Source organism: Ictidomys tridecemlineatus, chromosome 8 (assembly GCF_052094955.1).
Source record: "Ictidomys tridecemlineatus isolate mIctTri1 chromosome 8, mIctTri1.hap1, whole genome shotgun sequence".
NCBI classification, from domain to species: Eukaryota; Metazoa; Chordata; class Mammalia; order Rodentia; family Sciuridae; genus Ictidomys; species Ictidomys tridecemlineatus.
In genome coordinates this window covers 45012818-45035091 of record NC_135484.1, presented here as the reverse complement: position 1 = coordinate 45035091, position 22274 = coordinate 45012818, and the positions used below count along the sequence as shown (strand labels likewise).

General features: G+C 33.5%; 1 protein-coding gene across 3 annotated transcripts in view; it reads right to left on the bottom strand.

Moving 5' to 3' along the window:
• The window catches only part of Ros1 (ROS proto-oncogene 1, receptor tyrosine kinase), a 125297-nt gene that overhangs the window by 57994 nt on the left and 45029 nt on the right, over nt 1-22274 (bottom strand). For 2 of the 3 annotated variants that reach the window (XM_078019336.1, XM_078019337.1), the window contains exons 18-25: nt 21574-21674; nt 8590-8804; nt 8152-8312; nt 7637-7781; nt 5210-5472; nt 2951-3014; nt 2451-2653; nt 290-492 (exon numbers count right to left, since the gene is read on the bottom strand). In XM_078019336.1, coding sequence (XP_077875462.1) covers nt 290-492; nt 2451-2653; nt 2951-3014; nt 5210-5472; nt 7637-7781; nt 8152-8312; nt 8590-8804; nt 21574-21674 — 1355 coding nt within the window. Of the gene's footprint in view, nt 1-289; nt 493-2450; nt 2654-2950; nt 3015-5209; nt 5473-7636; nt 7782-8151; nt 8313-8589; nt 8808-21573; nt 21675-22274 lie in introns of all 3 variants that reach the window. The other variant, XM_078019335.1, reaches the window with a different exon arrangement.

Below are 22274 nucleotides of genomic sequence, written 5' to 3'. Positions count from 1 at the left end.
GTCCTCTTTTTGTCCTTACCAACTTATGATATTATTAGATCCATTAGTACAAAATTCTACTATTGGTTTCCTCCTGGTAATTAGCCTAATTTTAGGTTAGTCAAGTTTTCTGTATGGATAAAAATTACATATTTGTGGTTATGAGCTCATATGCAAAATTATGGACTCTAAGTTAATATAGTGAACAAAGAATGCTAAACATCTCGTTTTCTAATATTAAGCCAAAAAACATTACATTAAATATGTTGACATTGGTTTCATCACAACAGAAAAAGATAGGATAACATACCTTAAAAGAGGAGATACAGAAAAAGAAATTATTGTTGAATTCCTTTTGCAAATCTTCAGCTCCCTGGGATACTTCACCTTGTGTTCAAGATCCACATCAAATATTTGGATTCCATCTTGTGATTCTTTCACAAAGTAGAGATGTCTTGAAATCCAGTCAATTGTGATAACTGTGATATCAGAAACCAGTGCATCTCGGAAAAGCTTAAAGTTAGGTAAAGAACACAGCCAAAAAGATATTGTTAATTTTTTTAATATGAAGTCTTTTCTGTAATTATCCATATCACTTATTTACTGCACTTCTCCTTTGTCATCCAAAGTCTCAATAATTCTGGATTGTGTAGCATTGTAACATGAGCCATCCTCTTATATTGTGTATTTTTCCTAGGTAATTTCAACTATCTTGACTTCAACTACTATCCACAGACCAATGCTAAAAATTCACATTTTCAGCCAAGATCCCTTACCAATTCAAATATCAAACTACCTACTGAACACCTCTACATGGATGACCACATAAAACAGAATTTATTGCCATACCCCAAAATCTCCTTTTCTCTTGCCCTTTATATATTTATGGATTTCCAATATTCACCCGAGGAACCAAATAGGACAAACGTGGTTCCCCTTCACTTTTTTTTTTTCCCTCACAAATCTATACACAGTGAACTAATCTTACTTTAAATATCTCCCAAATGTGTCTCCACCTTTCTCAATTCACTGCCTGGCTAACTCAAGCCCAACATTTCCTGCCTGGATTTCTGAGATTCCTTCCTAATTGTCTCAGTTTTACCTCTCCAAGTCATGACATACACTGCTGACAAAGAGGTCTTTCTAAAATATAACTCGACCAAGTTTATGACCCATGAAATTTCTTTGATGGCTTCTTGCTGGCTGCCAGCTTGATACCAGACTCTTTAGCACGGTAAAGGAGGTTCATAATGCTTGGACTCCTGCCTGCCTCTCCAGCTTTGCCGCCTGTTTACTTTCCCTCCACTGTCACCCCCTACCTGCATGTTCCTTCTATTTGTAGCTCCTGAGCATGCTCCTTGGAATGCCTTGGCACTTGCTTCTCTCTCTGCTTTTCTCTACCTTCCCTTGGCTCATCTTCCTTGTGCCCAACATGTTTTTCCATTCTACCCACACCACCACCACCACCTCAGCCTGGATTGACGCTCATTTCTGTGATGCTTGTATATTCTGATCACAACCTACCAGTTACACTAGTCTGATTTCTATATTAGCTAATTATTTAGTGAATGCCTACCACATTCCAGGCATTGTGCTGTGTTTTAATAGATTCTCTCATTTAATCTTCATGGGAACCCTATGATGAAGCACTATTTAATCACAGAAGTTAAATAACTTGTTGTTAGTCACAGAAGGGAACCAGAAATAAATTCCGGCTAGTCAGATCCCAAAACTTGCCCTCTTAATTACTGTGTAGCAATGGCTTCCTGATGTCAGACTAATACTAGACCAGTTTTGTTAGGAGCAAAGCCTGTAATTTTTTTAATCCCTCCCTATAGTTTGGATCTGGAATGTCACCCAAAAACCCATGCATTAAAGACTTGGTCCCAATTCACAGTGCCATTGGGAACTAATGGAATCTTTATGAAAGAAAAGGGGACTAGTAGCAGGTCTTTAGGTCACTGGGAGAGCATGCTCTCAAAAGGGACTGTGGGACCCTAGTCTCTTCCTCATTACTTCTTTTGGCCAGGAGGTGAGCTGACTTTGATCTACCACATACACTCCAACATGATGTGCTGCCTCACCACAGGTCCAAAAGCAGGGGTTTGGAGGGGAATGTTGTGGAGAGGGCAAATGACCATGGACTGAAATATCCAAAACGTGAGCCAAAATAGGTCTTTTGACTTTATCAGTTGATTACCTTAAGTATTTGTTCCCGTTTCAGAAAGCTAACACACTTCTCTGTCCTCAGATTCTAACATAACACCTTAAACACAGTAACCAAAAATTAATCCTGAATGACATTTGCCCAAATCTATAGTCTTTGTAGCTAAATAATTATACAGTATCTGTCCTTTTCAGTCACTCTAATCCTAGGAGCTCAACCACTGGCCATTTATTTTAATTATAAGGTAATATGATATGTAAATAGTCCACTTCCTTCATTTCAAAAGAATTACAGAGCAATGTACTTCAGAGCTGGAACGATTCTGCAAATTCAGGAGGAAGAGTGAGTCTCCTTGAACATAATAACCCATCTCGTTATCGGCTGTGTAGCCTACGGCACTGATGTTTCCTTCTGCTGAAAATGTCCACACAACTTGATTTTGATCCATATCTAAAAGCACTAGCTTATTGCCAAGAAGAGTTATGAGGTAAGGAAATGGGTTGATTTCTGAAAATGAAAAACAAATAGATGTATGAGAAAATCATGTATGAGAAAATCAGATCAGCAAAGTCTCTTGAGCCAGTATCGGGCGGTTTTTAAATCCACTGGCCTCTTTTGGGTTCATCTAATAGTTTCAATGAAAACTTTTAAGCCTTCTAACCCTAGATTCTTCAAAGATATTTTGGTGATGAGAAAATTGATTATTTTATTTCACCTCAACTTCAGAATTGCTGTTCATATCTCTAAAGATATCCATGGGGTAAGGGTGCTTTAAATTGTTACACAGATTTAGATAACAAATACCTGATGTATAAGACTTTACTATGTCAGAAAATGGTCCAGGTCCTTTAGATGTGAAAACTCGAACCTAAAGGAAAGAAAAGGAAACAAATGGATACATTCAATAGTGTTGTCTGTGGGAATAAATAACTTCTGAGGCTGACAAATTATTGAATGTCTTATTTTCACTCCTGATACATGATATCAATAATTTTAAATAGCTGCTTAAGCCTAAGTATATGGCAATAAATAAATATATGGTCCCATACTTACGTTGCTGGGTTTTTTATTTCTTAGTTTTTTGTCTTGTTTTGTTTGGGGGTATAGAAAAGTTCAAAAAATAGCATAATTTCTATTGCAAAGAAAGAAAAAGAAAAACTAATTTCTGAAAACATCTGCAAATTTAATGTACAGCATGGGTGGCGATGGATGTGTAGATCAATATGATTCTGATCGTCATTACACAACATAGACACATATCAAATCATCACATTATACACCTTGAATATGTACAATCTTTTCTTGTCATTTGGACTTTATAAAATAACTAAGAGATCTCAGCTAATTCCAAGATTAGGTTACATAGAACACAACAGAAATAAAACTATACAAATTGTGATAAATTTCTACTTATCTTAAATTCAATAGCTAAAAGTATCATATAACTAAATTTACTATATTTTTAAAAGGATACTTATAAAAGAAAACAATTAAACTTATATTAAAAAAATAATTATGCATTTCAAACCATTTTCATATATATTATCTCTTTTGAGGGGGATATTGAATACCAGGAATTGAACCCAGGACAACATCCTCACCCCTTTTTTATATTTTTATTTAGAGACAGGATCTCACTGAGTTGCTTAGGGCCCCAGTAAGTTGCTGATACTGGCTTTGAACTTGTGATCCTCCTGCCTCAGCCTCCACAGCTGCTGGGATAATAGGCATGCACCACCATGCCCAGCTATTTTCTTTTTTGATCCTTACAACTACTAGGAGTAGAAACTGGACCTGGATTATAATTAAAGTAATTCATCTAATAATGAAAAATGTAAAAAGAGGCATAACAAACAAATCGTCCAAAGTTTGCATAATTTTCTTTCCATTGTTTCACTCCACATCCTGACAGTCAAATTTTTATTGAGTAACAAATCATCACCATTTTCAAAACTTGTATATGTGCTATCTCAATCACAGAACTTTGAATTGCCTTTATTATATGTCTAGCATTAAATACACTTTATTATGCTCTGCATATTAACATCTGTATGATTTATAATGGTACATTTGTATATAGCAGTCTTAACTTTTTACACAGAACAGTGTTAAATGGAACTCATTCATATCCATGCATACATATCACTTTGCATGTTTTATGGTGACTGAAATTTGAAACTGCCTACATATAGACAGATATACTTAGCCAGAATATTTATTTAACTAGAATAAATTAAATAATATGAATTATCTTTAATATTTTTATTAGTATATGTAAGCCTAATTATCAAAATAATTATTAAATTAGAATTTTATTAAAAGAAAAAAATCCATAGGAAACTCAAATCTTGAAAACATCATTTCTCCAAAAAAGAAATGGAAATTAACTCCAAATATGTATAATTGTCACAAGTATAGTAATTAATGATATGAAAATCATCAAGACTCCTATCATAAGTGAAAAGTTATTTCATATTAAATATTTAAATTATCAAAATGCAATGACAATAGATTTTTTTTCTTAACTGATGTTCTTCTTCTGCTCTGTCAATAGACAAGTGGTAACTGTGAGATACCAACCATGCAGAACCTCAGCTTTTATTTTTATTGACATTTACCAAGTCAGGGCATCTAGATGGTTCACAGGGGTGTTTTGATGTGGTTATAAAGGAGTCTATGAGTTGAATTATGGTATATCACCTCCTAGTCATGCAACTTTGATAATTGGTATTCATGGGGTTTTTCTTCACCATATGAGATCAAATGAGATTAAGAATATAAGAATACAATCATGGTACCATTGACAAATATTGCTTTATTCTGAATCTGAAAAGTACCCTTAATGCCAGAAAGTTGCTGAGATGTTCTTTACCCAAGCTGTTTTCTCCTTCCTGTACATTTTTGCTGCCCACTTGACCCCTCTGATCACAGTGCACTTCAAGTTATTAAAGAGTAGGAATTCTCAACTTATGCTCTGCATATTAACATCTGTATGATTTATAATGGTACATTTGTATATATTAACCCTCTGTGGCACTAGGTAAGACTCCCATATTTTAGTACCTGGAAAGCAACAATGTACCCAGGACTCATGCCCTCCAGTCGAAAGGACATCACTGAAGGAATGACATTGACGGCAATCCATTGTTTAAATGTATTGTTCAAGTCACTTTGGTTGGATATATGATAAAAAATTTCAAATCTTGTTAACACACCATTTTCATGCTTAGGTTTATTCCACCTAAATTCTATCACAACTTCATTCTTATTGAGGTGTTTTCCACTTGGTAATATAAATATTCTGGGGTTCTCTGGTGCTGATGGAACTGAAAAACAGAGGCATAGATAGATAGGGCAGAAAAGAATATAAGGCTTTAACCACTCATAATCAGGGTATGCATATCTTAGCAGTAAAGTATTTCTCTTCTCAGGTAGTTGAGGTACATGTCTCTCATTCTTAAAGATCTTCAGGAGAGAAAATTCTATAGATTTCTTCAGGAATATATCCTGATGTTTCAGCAAGTCTTACTAACAGGAACAGCTTCCTGTGTCCAACTCAAATCCCTCCTACTACCACTAAAGCATATTTTTTTCTCATCTGTGCCCTGTGTAGATCGAAAATGACTGGTTCTCCTTACAAAATACAACACTCACTCTCATCCTCATAGAGCAATTTAGCTGGAGGTAGAAAAGTCAGTCATCAGAAAGGGAGACAGTAACTTTAAACAGTCTTCAGCCAGCTCAGGGTATAAAATACAGTATATTAGGGATCCTCTCACCGTAAACTCCCTAGGAGGCAGGAAGTTTTGGAGAAAGCTGATAACATCCCAAGGATATGACCTGGTTGCTAGAAGCAAACCAAGCAGTTCAATCTCTGAGTTCTTTAATCAAGAGAAATTCCTCTGCCTGATTTCTAAGTCCTTCTACCATAGACATCCCCTTCTTTCTCAAGACTCCTCCACGAGTTTCCACATCTGCCCCGATTCCAATGGCATTGCTCCTTAATGTTCACCACTAACACCATCAACCCCAGCCATACTGTGTTTCTCATATGGGGGGCCTCTTCTTTCTCCATCTCTCAGAACCCAGCTAAAGTTTCCGATACCCAAAGACCTTTCATGGTCATATCAGTCCATGTCCTTCTACCTCTTCTAAAAATATCTGAGACAACTTGAAATGCATGAAGGTTTCACAATGTCGTCTACTCACTTACAACATTTCTACTCAGTTTTCACTGTTCTATTGCTATTATGCTAGCAGTGCATGTGTTTATCTCTACACCATCTTATGAGCTCTGTCAGAGAAAGCATCTTTTCTTATTCCTTGTCAACTCTCCACCAAATCTGGTGTAGGACTGGCACAAGTAAGTCCTTAATAACGTTGGTCAATTTGAATAATGTGTTGCTACACTGTAAATATCCTGAAGGTGAGAATCAAATTCTATCTTCTTTTTTATTGCCCCCAACATCCAGCAGATGTTGAGCCTGTCCCGCTATGGAATCCCTTGATGGATGCAATGAAGTTTATTTCCACAGAACAGTGCCACCAAATTTGATATTCCAAGACAAGAACAAGTCCAAGGTGCACAATGTTTCTGTTCTGAGACTCATGGATAAATATTGTTGAATGAATTGTAACAGTAAAAAAATGCAATGGTTAATGTATATCTATGTTTATTGAGCTCTTGCCACCTGCCAGGTCCTAGGTTAGGAAGTATATGTAAATTAAATTAATATGAAATTATTATTTGCCAACATTTGCAAAAGTGATTGAATGGAGACGTGCTGAATTTGGAATATAAATTCTGAATTAGATCCCAGCCCCTCCCATGGGCAATTACTAGGCTTCCATTTCATATAGATTATAGAATAATCTATAACACCTGTCCTATGCACCTTAGAGCTGTGTGAGGATCAGATGAAATGATCTTTCTGACACATAATGGTTATATAATAAACTTTTAATAAAGGAATGATACATATGAATGTGCTTTATACACTTTATAAAGTGATATATACATGCAAAGATATGGCTAGTATTCTTTTGGATACATTTGCAAAAGACAAAAAACATAATATTTAGGTATAAGTTATTCACCCATAAAATATTCTGAGTTACCATGTTTATGAACACCTGCCTTCCAAGAAATTATCTTTTAAATGTTCATTTTAAATGAACTTTTAAATGTTCATTTTCCTAAGGAAAATTTTCAGAAATTGCCTGAAACTATTTGTGATTTTACATCTTGTGCATCACTACAACAAGGTGAAACAGTCTTTAAGAAATCTTTGAAATTTACTTCTTCTGGAATAAACTATACAGATTTATTTAATAATGCTACTCTAATCTCCAAAAATTTATTTGAAGGGTAGTGAATCTGAATATATCTACAAAACTGAAAGTTATTTTAAAATATTATTAACTACCCATTCCAAACAATGGGAACTGAGATTCTGCCTTTTTTTTAAAGAGAGATTTTTACCCCTATACCTGTTTCAGGTGCTCGAAGTAATAGAGATGTTTTGAGGCCCTTTCCCCAGTAGGTATAAGGAGTGACTGAAAGATTAAATAAGGCATAAGGCTCCAGCCCTTCCACAGTAAATACAGGTAAAGGAAGTTGTTCACTAGCCAGGAACTAAAATAAAACACACAAAAAACATTTTCTCAGGGGAAGAATTAGAAAATTTTTCATTCCTAATTAACTAAAATCTCAAAACTTCAGTTGACATGTGAAGTCAACACTTGCAATTTTGGAAATGTTCATTTTAGTAAATCCTATATTTTACTATATATTCCAGTTAAAGTGTATCCAACATAACAGTTAACACAAAATGAGCAGAGAATGGCTATAAACCAATGCTCTCAGGAATAACCCCAATAACCAAATGCTATGGAAGTAACAGGAAATGGGCTTAATTGACAAAGTACATATGGGTTTGTATAGGGGCTGATGCTGATGGTACAGACTGTTTGGAAAATTGAACTTACTAGAACCAACAACATACCTTTGAATGAGCACTGAATTCCACACTGTAGAAGACGATGCCCCAATCCAAAGGAGGAGGTGCTTCCCATAAGATTTGAAAATTTGAAGCATTTCCTTCAATCCTAAATGAAGACTCTTGAACAGAATCTGGGATAACCTTAGGGGTAGAGGAAAAGTTCCCTTTGGGATGGAGAAAGAAAGGAAGGGAGAAAGGACTTAAGATGATCAATCTATATAGAATCATAGAAAATCAATAGAAATTACTATTCATTAGAACTAAAACAAAATTTTTTCTTTAATATATCTGAAAACTATCTTTTTTGTGACTTAGACTGAAAAATTTGGATTCAAATTAAACAGACTACAAATAACCCAACAGAAATTAACTCATACCTAAATGTTCATTTAACAGAAGGTATGGGAATAAAGGGTACACAGATATAATAAAATAAAGTACCTGGCAGAGGCTTGAGAGATGTCTGAATAATTGTGAACTGATTAAATTTAGCTGGCTCTGAAACAGACACACTGGTTCTCTGACCTATTTCCTGAGCTGTGATAATCCTAAAGCCATTGATCCAGAAGAGTCGACCACTATAGTACATGAGTGCATTCTGGGAAATTTCAGAAGTACTCCAGGCGGCAAATTCTGTGATGATGACATCCTCAGTCCTGCTGAAACAATGCAAATTAGTGCATGCATCTGCAGTAGAGGAAGAGCTGGTACATGCAAGTACTCATGAAAATAAGTGATAAATACATGTGTATAGGAAAATATAGGGGACATAGTTTGCAACAATAATTGGCATTACTCTTACTTCCCTATTAAAGAGATTTTTTGCATTTTTCTTAAAGTAACAGACATAAGCCAATTTTTCTAGGTTTTTTCTTGTTAATGTGATATTGCATTAGCAGGATCATTTACACAGTTGCAGCCTTTGACAAATGCTTGTGATTTTGGTGATACTCTACATCAAAGGTGCAACTTGAATTCCCATAACTTTATTATCACAGAGATCACATATTTGGTTTATTCCATGTACTCCTACAACATTTGCATTAACAAAAGAAAGACACGAGGCAAGGTACTGATAGAACTAGAAAATACTGATTTAAAAAAAAAAAGTGGAACCAGTGAAAACCAATGCATCAAGGATAAACTTGCCATCTGTACAAAAGGCTCAAAAAGCACTGACAGATGTGAGGCAGAGGGTTTTGAGACCAAACAAGAACAATGCAATAGACCAGTGCTATAGATAGTACAAGCTAGATTTCAGCTATAATTTTACCTAAAAGAAAACAAAGGAAAGCCTATTATGTCTGAGAGATTTGTAAAGAAAAAAAAAAAAGGAGATTACCAAAGACCAAGAATTTTCAGGAATTTATCCAGAATTGACAAGAATGACAGTTCCTGACTGTGGTAGCCATGGGAACTCCAGGCCATACAGACATAGAATAGCTCTGCATGTCACAAACTTTGCCAAGACCCTGTGTGGTCATTCTTCCTGTCTATCCATCAGCTTCGCTCAAGAAACCACTTCATATCTAATCTGGTTCACATGACACCAAGCAGGAGTGGCCTACATGCCCTCATGATTATACCCATTCCTGAATATACCATGTCCCACTGTGGATTAACAAATTTGCAGTGTAGCCAATACTTCAAAGCCAAACAGAACTGTGTGGAATCCCCAGTTCAACCAATTATTAGATATGCAACTTCAGGCAAATAATTTAAACTCTCATTTGACCATGTATAAAATGTAGATATAATAATACCAAAAAATCTATATATGGAAGAAAGTGATCTCATTTTATCATGACTTTCTCAAGAAATAAAAAGACAGATTAAAACAATTCTATGACCCTCACCACCCCATCATGAACAGACATGCCCAACAAGATGAACAGTGAAAACCAATTCAGAAGGCACTGTCCACTGAATGGCTTCTGCTCATTGATTCAGACCTCTCCCCTACTCTTAGTCATCTTATTTACTTGTCACTCATTAGCCCGTGTGATCCTTCTGTTTTGTGAACATTTTTTCCTGTTCACAAATATCTGTTTCTTCAGTGATGGTTATCGGCTTCTATGGTTTAGTCAAAACACTCCTTTTCCAAATAAGGAATTCAAAGAGACTATTGTTCAACTTGTTTGTAGATTTTCTTCTCAATGAGAGAGAAATTAATAATGACTTCTACTTTAAAAATCTGTATGGTTGTTTATAAACTTATGCCTGTTGCCTAGTATTCCATGTAAACTATCTCAGAGATTCTCAGTGTTTGGGAGTGGTGAATTGATTTTTAAAAAATGATTGTGTAAATCATTTTAAAGTGTTGACATTCTCCTCTACAAAATTATAAAATATGGCATTTGAAATCAAAATAATTTTTTAACTTTTTTGAGAATTTCACAATTTATCCTTGAGAAAACAAAATTACCTTGGAACATCATAGCTGGGAACTGTGAATCTTATGATGAAGATGTATATTCACAATATCATTCCTATGGTCCTTTTTCTGGCAAGACACTATTTTTCCAATCCTACAGAGGTGTGAAGGCTTTGGATTTGCACCCCTTTGTCCAATTTTGCATTTTATTTTGTTGACCTTCTAGAAGAGATATACAAAACCGAATTCCAGGTGGAAGAACACTCACCAAGCAGTATGCACTTGGTCTGAGAAAGCTTCTGGACCACCCACAGGGCTGCTGCAGCCTTCAGGGGGAAGGTGTTTAGTCAGCCTGGCTCTCAGGTTTTGTTATGTTTCAACATTGTTAAAACAGTCGCTAGGATAGAGAATTTTCCTGCAGGACAAGACCAAATCCCTTAGTTCACTGACTTGGATTGTTCCTTACTTCCAGGTGAAGACTCCTCCCTCATGTGAAATTCTCCTACACATCTGGGTTAGCCCCCAAAATTCTTAATATCTAGAGTTCTGCATAACTTCAACACAATTACCTTACTTTCAGGAGGTCAGTACCCCAAATGCTTCATTCCTTACCAAGTTAACTTGAATCAAAACTTAGCTAAAAATAAAATCACAACATAGCATTTGCACCATAAAGCCTTCCATAAAGCATAAGATGTATGAGGCAAGTATTCTACTGAGAGTTGGTTCATTCAATAAATGTTGTGTGTATTTAGTTCTATATTAGCCATTAGGAATACAGTGGTAAATAAGACAAATACAATCGCTGCATTTATAGAATATTCAGCCCTGATGAATAGGCTAATAATTTTCAAATAACTACATCATTGAATGGATTGTAAGAGAAAAATTAAAGTGAGTTCCTTAACAAGGAGATCTAACTGGGCCTGGACAGTCAGAGAAAGCCTCCCTTAGGAAACAATGTTTGAGCCAAGTCGTGCAGACCGAACATGAACTACCTAGGGGAATTAGGCTGGGGGAACAGTTCAGTCAGAGGGAATAGCAAAGATGTAGGCTCCTCTGAAGCAGTATAATCTGCCCTGACATAGCTAAATATATCTGAACTCTCATGACAAGTGCACCCTTTTCAACTTCTAAGTCAGAAATGTTGTTACACTATTTATAGGTTTATTCTTTTATAAACTAAAGGGAATGGTTGTACATAGGAGGGGGAAGAGCAATTTGAAGGGAAACTCCATTAAAATTCACAAGTGCAGATGTGATGGATAACAGCTGATCATCTTTACTCCCTTCCTGACCATCCCTCTAATTAACCATGTGACATCAGGCAAATGTATGAATGTCCTAGACATCAGCATCTTTATCTATGAAAAAAAAAATCATCCCTAAATTTTCCCTCTAAATGTTTTATGTGTTATATTTTAATTCCAAATGTGTAGCTATTCAGGTAAAGTTAAAAAGTTGACTGTTTAAGCTAAAATAACAAAAGTATATGTATTTTATAGTATGCATAGGATTAAAATATATGATACTAAAAACACAAAATGTGGGAGGATAATAATTGAATATATATAGTCATAAAGTTTCCAAATTATTCATGAATAAAATTTTTGAATATTCACTTAATAAGTTGAAGATTCATAATGTAAAAATGCTAAAAATGTGCATTTTAATTCTAACACAATGTGAAAATAAAGACATGATTAAAATTTCACTACAGGAGATAGTTTTAGAGTATTTATATATCCACAAAAGAAGCAGAAATATAGGAACAAAGAAACAAAGAGCAGAAGGTACAAATGAAAGTCAAACTTCAACACAGTAGGCTTAAATCCAAACATATTAATCATTATATTAAATGTAAATGAACCAAACACCCAATTAAAAGGCAGAAATTATAACACTGCATAAAAAGCAAAACACTATATGCTATTTACAATTCATACACTTCAAATTTAAAGACACAAATAGATTAAAAGTAAAGGAATGAAAAGAGATGTATCACATAGTCTTTAAGGAAAGCTGACCAGGCTATATTAATATCAGACAAAGTAGTCTTTATGATGCAGAATATTTCCATAAATGAATAAGTTTAGCTTACAGTAATAAAAAGAAAATTGATACTGTACATACTAAATACAAAGCACCTGGATACATGAACTAAGCAAACCATAGGCAAATCTAGAACCACAGTGCAAGACTTTAACACCTCTTTCTCAGTGATAGATAATACAGACAGATAAAAATATTTTAATGACACTATTAATGAACTTCACCTACTTGACATTTATAGACCACTGCAGAAAGTAAAGCAAAGAAAACATTCTTCTCTAGTTCACATAGAATATTCAGCATAATATATCACATGCTAGTACATAAAATACTTCAATAAATGTAAAAGGATTAAAATTAAACAGAACATGTTTTTTGGTCACAATGGTGTTAAATAAAAATTAACATAAATAATATTCTTAAAATTACAAATACTCCAAAATTAAACAACATACATTTTTTTCTAAAACCTATGAGTAAAAAAAAAAAAAAAAAAAAAGGAACATTAGAAAATACTTTGAACTGGGGAGGGTTCAAGATAGTAAGAATAGATGAGGTTCCTTTCTTGGATGCTCCATGGTGTGAAACCAAGAAAGCAGACAGACAACTTCTCAGCAAGGTGGGTGAATAAAAAAAAGGGGGGGGGTACTTTACTGGAATTTAGTACTGGAAAGTCAAAGCAGATTTATGACTAAGGAGGTTGGATATAGTAAAATAAGGAAGAAATCTCCAGCACCAATAGCCACTGCTGTGGCTGGAGGTACCAGACTGGAAAATACTGGGCCCTGGAGGTGCACTGATATAAAAATCTCCACATTGACTGGCATCCAGCAAGAACCTAGAGCCTACCTAAGCCTTAAACCCCCCTCCAAGAGTTCTGTTTACAGCATTACCTCTCTCACACTAGCAACCCTACCTTGAGGATGGAACAAGCATCATACTCCAGCAACCCCACTTAACTGATGAGAAGGGAAACTGAGAATATTTTGAACTCCAATGGAAACAATTCTTTAACTTTTTATTTATTTATTTATTTATTTATTTTTCATTTTAGCTTAAGAGATTTTTTTTCTTCATTTTTCTTTTCTCTGCTTCATTGTGACCTTAATGGTTCATGAACATCAATACATATTTATATTTGTTTTTTGTTTCTTTTCTTATTTCTAGCATTTTTGAAACCAGTTATTTTTCATGGATCATGTTTTTGAAGACCAGGAAGTTTGATTAGAATATTTCAGTTTTGTTTTGTATTTTTGTATATTTTATTTTTAATTTTTAAAATTTTTATTTCATATATTTTTCTCTCATTTATCTGTTTTTATTTAATCTCTTTCTAACTTTTCTTCTGTTAACAGGCAATCTCTATTGTTCTCTTTCACTCTTCCTTTATTTTTCTACTTCTATCCTCTCTACTCTATTCTCATAATCATCACTTCTGTTATCATCACTTCTGTTATCTCCCAGTCAACCACTTGAAATTATAAATTTGCAAACTTATTGTTTTTACTATAGGCAATAACTGATCATACCATTTCTGTTTATTGTGACCATTGTAGATATCATAGCAGGAACTATTTGGTTTAATGCTATATAATGTTTGCATTGGTTATTATTATTTGTCTTCCCCTAAACAGTGAGGTACTGGAAACCTTCAGGGACAATATAAGTCCAAACTCTAGTGCATCAGTTCCATACCATTAGATGGATAGACACAAAAACAACATGAAAAAGCAAGGAAAAAAATAGCCTCAAACAAAACAAGATACTTCAAAAACAGAATCCATCACCATCACAGTGGAAAAAAATGTCAGAGAAGGACTTTAAAATGTACATAGTTAAAATAATCTGTGAGGTAAAGGACAATGTAAGGATTGATATTAGAGACAAAATACAGAAAGTGAAACATCACTTCAATAAAGAGATAGAGATTCTGAAAAAAAAAAATCAAGCTGAAATCTGTTAGAGTCTGTAAATAAGTCAGGATGGCGCCTGACAAAATGTCAGAGGGAGTGGTTTGTGAAGTAACGCCAGTGAGCCATTAAGTGTGGAGATTCCTTATTGGTTGACTGCTGTATCTAGTTTATGTTAATTAAGATAAGCTGTGTGGAATGTATAAATACCCCTCCTGTCCTACAATAAACAGCTCCCACTCCTGCTGTATCAAGGTACACAAGTTGTTCATCACCCCCCAGTTATTTTGCTGCAGCCGGACTGAAGCAGAAATCCTTTAAATGAAAGACTTAATATATCAAATTAAAAATCAAGGAAAATGTCACCAACAGACTAGACCACTTGGAAGACACAGTTTAGGCAATGAAGACAAAATATATAATCTTGAAAATAAAGTTGACCATGGATAAAAGATGTTAAGAGACCATAAACAGAACTTCTAAGAAATATTGGATAGCATGAAAAGACTAAATATAAAATTTATTGGAGTAGATGAAGCCCCAAAGATACAAACCAAACAAATGCATAATCTTTTCAATGAAATAATATCAGAAAATTTCCCAAATCTGAAGAATAAAATGGAATCAGGTACAGGAGGCTTACAGGACACCAAATGTACAAAATTACAACAGACCCACACCAAGGCACACTATTATGAAAATGCCCACAAACACAAAATAAGGATAGAATTTTAAAGGATTCCAGAGACAAACAAGAGAGAAACCAATCAGGATCTCAGCTGATTTCTCAGCCCAGACAGTCAAAGCTAGAAAGTCTTGGATTAATATATATAAAGTTCTGAAAGAAAATGGTTGCCAGTCACAAATACTATACCCAGCAACATTAAGCTTCAGAATTGACAATGAAATAAAAACTTTCCACACAAAAAAAGAAAGTTGAAAGAATTCACAATGAGAAAGCCTGCTCTACAAAACATATTCAAGAAGAAATGAAAAATAAAAATGAAAACCATCAAAAGGAGGAACTACACTAGAAGAAAAGTCAATCAAAGGAGAAAATAATTCAAACTAAAAACTAGAAATAAATCAAAATGACAGGGAATAAAATTCATATCTCAATAATAACATTGAATGTAAATGGCCTAAACTCACCAATTGAAAGACACAGACTGGTGGATTGGATTAAAAAACAAGATCCAAGAATATGCTTCCTACAAAAGACTCACCTTATAGACAAAGACATCCACAAACTGAAGGTAAAAAGATGGGGGGGAAAAAAAAACCAAGTCATTCTCATGAATCCTGTAAACAACGAAGGGTATCTGTATTATTATCAAATAAAGTGAACTTCAAGCCAAAGTTAATTAGAAGGGACAAAAGAGGACATTTCATACTGCTTAAGGGAATTATACCTCAACAAGTTATGACAGTCACAAATATTTATGCACCAAACAATGGACCATCTATGTACAACAAACAAACCATTCTCAATTTCAAGAATCAAATAGACCACAACACAATACTAGGTGACTTTAACACACCTTTCTCACCACTGGTTAGATCCTCCAAACAAAAACTAAATAAAGAATGTATGAAACTAAAAAAAATATACAATTAATAATTTAGACTTAACAGACATATATAGCATATTTCATCTATCAATGACTGAATATACTTTCTTCTCAGCATCACCTGGATACTTCTTTAAAATAGACCATCTCTTAGGCTACAAAGCAACTCTTAGCAAAAAAAAAAAAAAAAAAAAAAAACAGAGATAATACCTTGCATTCTATTGGATCATAATGGAATGAAACTAAAAATCAATAATGAAATAAAAAATATAAGCTACTCGTAATACCTGGAGCCTAAATGATAAGCTATTGAATAACCAATGGATAGCAGAAGAAATCAGAAATGTAATAAAAAAATCCTGAGAGGTAAATTAAAATAGCAATACAACATGTAAAAATCTCTGGGACATTATGAAGGCAGTGCTAAGAGGAAAGCTCATTGCATTGAGCTCATTTATTAAAAGAATAAAAAGTCAACAAATAAATAACCTAACAATATGTTGTAAAGCCCTAGAAAAAGAACACATCAATACCTAAAGCAATAGAAGACAGAAAATAATTAAAATCAGAGCTGAAATCAATAAAACTGAAATGAAAGAAACCAACCAAAAAAATCAACAAAACAGACAAAAAAATTGATTCTTCGAAAAATAAACAAAATTGATAAATATTTAGCCAAGCTAATGAAGAGAAAGAGAAAACTTAAATTACTAAAATTATCAGTGAAAAAGGAAATATTACAACAGACACTACAGAAATACAGACAATAATCAGAAACTATTTTGAAAATTTATATTCTAAAAAAATAGAAAATCTTGAAGACATCGATAAATTTCTAGAGACATATGACCTATCCAAATTGAAACAGAAAGACATAGAAAACTTAAACAGATCAATTTCAAGCAATGAAATTGAAAATGCCATCAAAAACCTACCAAGAGGGGCTCGAGTTGTGGCTCAGAGGTAGAGCACTTGCCTAGCATGCATGAGGCACTGGGTTCGATCCTCAGCACCATGTAAAGGTGAAATAAAGGTATTGTGTCCACCCACAACTAAAAAAAAAAAACCTACCAAGAAAGAAAAGCTCAGAACCAAATGAATTCTCAGTCAAGTTCTACTAGACCTTCAAAGATGAGCTAATACCAATCTTCCTCAAATTATTCCATGAAATAGAAAAGAGGAAACCCTTCCAAATGCATTCTATGAAGTTCATATCATTCTAATACAAAACCAAAGACAATCAAGGAAAGACAATTTCAGAACAATATCCCCAAGGAACACAGATGCAAAAATTCTTAATAAGTTACTGGCAAATCACGTATAAAAACATACTTAAAACATAGGGAATCATGATCAAGTGGGGTTTATCCCAAGGATGCAAGGTTGGTTCAACATATGGAAATCAATAGACATAATTCATCATATCAATAGACTTAAAGACAAGAATTGCATGATTATCTCAATGATGCAGAAGAAAAAAAACATTAAACAAAATACAGCACCCCTTCATGCTCAAAACACTAAAAAAACTAGAGATAATAGGAACATACCTCAAAATTGTAAAAGCTATCTCTGCTAAATCTAAGGCTAACATCATTTTAAATGGAGAAAAATTGAAAGCATTCCCTCTAAAAACTGGAACAAGAAAGGATGTCTTCCTTCACCACTTGTATTCAATATCGTACTGAAAATCTAACCAGAGCAATTAAAAGAAGAAAGAAGTTAAAGGAAGATGAATAGAAAAAGAAGAAAACTATCTCTATTGGCCCATGACATAATTCTATATTTAGAAAATTCAAAAAAAATCCTCCAGAGAACTTCTAGAACTCATAAATTAATTCGGCAAAGTATCAGGATATAAAATTAACACCCATAAATTAATTGTGTTCCTATATATCAATGATTAATCAACTAAAATAGAAATTAAGGAAAATATTCCATTCACAATAGCATCGAAAAAATTAAAATATTTGGGAATCAATTTAACAAAAGAGATAAAAGATCTCTAAAATGAAAACTATAAAACTCTAAAGAAAGAAATTGAAGATGACCTAGAATTTGAAAAGATCTCCCACGTTCTTGGATAGACAGAATAAATATTATCAAAATGGCCATACTACCAAAAGCACTATTCAGGGCTGGGGTTGTCATTCAGTGGTAAAAAAAATAAAACGAAGGTCCATTGACAACTAAAAAATATTTTTTTAAAATGCTATTCAGATTCAATGCAATTTCCATCAAAATACCAGTCATATTCTTCATAGAAATAGAAAAGGTGGTCATGAAATTTATTTGGAAATGTAAGAGGTCCAGAATAGCCAATGCAATCCTCAGCGAGAAAAGCAAAGTAAGAGGCATCACAATACCAGAACTTAAATTATACTACAGAGCTATAGCAACAAAAACAGTGTGGTATTGGTACCAAAACAAACATGAAGACCAATGAAACAGAAGATGTAGAGACAAACCAACATAAATACAGTAATCTCATACTAGACAAAGGCAACAGAAACATACATTGGATAAAAGACAGCCTCTTCAACAAATGATGCTGGGGAAAACTGAAAATTTATATTAAACAGAATGAAATTGAACCCTTATCTCTCACCCTGAACTCAAAATGAACCTGTGCCTACTAAAAGAAACATAGGGTCAACACTGCATCATGTCAGCTTAGGAAATGACTTCCTCAATAAGACTCCTAAAATGCAAGAAGTAAAATACATAATAAAATAAAATAAATAATCAAGAAATGGGAAAGAATCAAACTAAAAAGCTTCACAGCAAAGAAAACAAGTGTGTGAAGAGAGAACCTACAGAATGGAGGAAAAAACTTTGCCACCTGCAAAGATTTAATCAGGTGGAGCACTAATCTCCAGATGTACAAAGAACTCAAAAAACTTAACACCAAAGAAACCAAATAACCCAATCACTCAATGGGCCAAGGAACTGAACAGGCCTTCACAGAAGAAAAAGGAGAGAAGGTTCACCGGATTAGACAGGGGGAATCCGGGGAAGGGAGGGGAGATGAGAATGGGAAAGATAGTAGAATGAATCAGACCTAAACTTTCTTATGTTCATTTATGAATACATGACCAGTATAACTCCACATCATTCACAACCAAAAAAACCAGGATATTATACTATGTATGTTTGATATGTCAAAATTCACTCTACTGTCATGTATAGCTGAAAAGAACAAATAAAAATTTAAAATAAGGAAAATACTTTAAACTGAATGACAGTGAAATTTATAGTATACAAATAATATAGTCCTCAAAAGAAACTTATAATTTAAAATACTGAAGCTATCATATCAATATTGAAATATTGAGGAGTGGAATGATATGAAAATGATGACTTTTTCTTTTGCCTTAAAATGTTAGGAAAAGAAGAAGAAATTACACCCAGAACAAATTTTTAAATGTAAGATTGGAAATTAGTGAAATAGAAAATAGAGAAAATTAACACTACCAAAAGCCAATTCTTTGAAAAGATTAAATTTAATATACACTTGGCAGGAATGATCAATAAAATGTACCAATAAAGGATATTACTACAGATACCATAGGTATTACAATAATGAGAAGATGCTATTAGCCAACCCACACAAAGTTTACAAATCCATGGAAAAAGAAATTACAAAAGAAGAAATAAAAACCTAACTATTCCAAATACTTAAAATAACTGAATTTATAATCAAACAATTTTCTATAAAGATAATTCCAGGACCAAATGAATTCACTGGTGAATGCTAAGGAAGACTGAATATCAATTTTTTTTATAGTATACTGATTTTTTTTTATTGTTGGTCGTTCAAAACATTACACAGTTCTTAATACATCATCTTTCACAGTTTGATTCAAGTGGGTTATGAACTCCCAACTTTACCCCGTATTGAATATCAATTTTATACAAACACTTTCAGAAAAAAAATGAAGAGAAAGAAATGTTCCCTAACTCTTATTATATGACAATAACAATGCTTTAGTGAAGTATTTCATAAGAAAATGAATAAAACATATAAATGAGTTTACAATGCATCAAAATGTAAAGCCAATATACAAAAAATCAATTGTGTTTATTCAGACTAATAATGAACATTTAGAAAATGGAATATTTAAAATATAATATATAAATCTTCAAAAAACAGATACTTAGGAATTAATTTAATGAAAGATATTTAAAATTTATACACTGAAAACTATAAAACACTATTAAGATAAATAAAATAAAATCTAAATTAAATGTAGAGATACCATTTTCATTGATTGGAAGACTCACTTATTTTAAGATATCCATTTTCCCTCAACAGAAAAGAGATTCAAAGTTTTATAAGGCTTTATTCTAAATGATTTTAAAGTTTATTTAGAAAGGCAAAAGATTGAGAATAGCCAAAATAAAAATATTAGGAAATAATAAAGTTGGAAGCCAGGCATGGTGGCACACACCTGCAATCTCAGTCGCTCAAGAGGCTGTGGCAGGAGAATCTCAAGTTCAAAGCAAGCCTCAGCAACTTGGTGAGGTAGTCAAGACAATGAACTATATAAATATAGTACAAACACTTTTAAAAATTGGCAAATTCTTAAGACTATAAACATACATCTGCCTTATCTTTCATTAATTTCACTCCAAAGTATTTATCCAAGTATGCATCCATAAAAAGCCTTTTATAGCACTATTCATACAGTTTTGTACATGAAAACCAAATTTAGTAAGCAATCCAAGTGTTCATTAAGAGAGTAATAGATAAGTAAATCATGGTATGTTCATGCAGTGGATTACTACTCAGTCATTAAAAGAAAATACTAATATACAAAACAACATTGATAAATTACAAACAAAAATAATATGTCAAGTAAAAGAAGACAGATACAAAAATGTATGTATTCAGTGAGGGCAGGAGGATTCACTGATAAGGGGCACAAGGAACTTTCTGTGATGACGGACATGTTGCATGTTTTAAAATACTTCCATTAAAACTGGTATAATAGAATATTTAAGATCAGAATGTAAATATATATTATGCCCAATTTTTAAAAAATATGTAAAAAAAATTATATAGGAAAAAAACACTACTAATATAGAAGATTCAGAGATGCCAAGAAGAGTTATCTTAGTAGAGTTGCTTAGTTTGAGGACACAAATCAAGAAGTTATTTATGTGGTTCTCTCCACTCTTCAGATTTTATTTGGAATATCACAATATGATTTCTGCCTGTACTGAATAATGTGCAGTCCTCTTTGTTAATAAGCAGAACATGCATTTATACATTTCCTGGGCTCTTGATTCATATTCTCCTCAGTGTCTCATAACCCATCCGAGCACTTACAATATCGTACAGTAAAAAGTTATTTATAAACCTATCTTTCCTCAAAATACACGATGCCTGCAACACAGTGGATAATTTGTAAATACTTGTCAAATGAATGCAAGAATTCTCATATAGTATAGTTTGTCACTAAGGCTCAAGTCATCATTTTCTTTTCAATTATTGTCTTTGAGGGACACTTCTTACCCTTGTCCTCGAAGAATAGCCGTGTACAGGTGAATACATTGATTGTCCTGAACCAACCAATATAGGAGTCCATCACTGAGGTCTAAAGTTAGAGCAATTACCTACATAGAAAATAAAGTAAGAAATTGAGCCACACACATTTGAAGTATAATTTTGTGATCACACTTCAATTTTAGATTTCTCTTTAACATCTTTGTAATAAGAAATTGAATGATTTCCACTTTTGTTGAATATAAAATTTATATGATTATTCTTCTTGCTATTGTATTTGAATGTAAGTGGTGGTTTTCTAAAATTCTCAAAGAAGCAGGAAGTATCTGTTATTCACCTTTATATATTTAAGCTCCAGTTGTTATCAAAGTATGATTCTCAGACCAGCAGTAGTTATATCATCTGGAAACTGGTACAAAAACAAATTCTCAACCACGCTCCCGACCTCCTGAATTTGAAACTTTGATCCTGCGTCAAGCCTTGTCTAAAACTAGCCATAACTTTGGACTTTTTGGCCACATGAGGCAATGACTTTTGTTATTGCTTAAACCAGCTGTTCTCAAACAGTGCTGCACATCAGAATCATCCGTGGAATATTTTTAAAACCTATTCTCAGGCTGAATCCTATTAAATTATGATTCCTGGGGATGAAATCCAGTTTCCATTATGCTTTAAAACTCCTCAGGTAATTCCAATGTGCAACCAAGGGT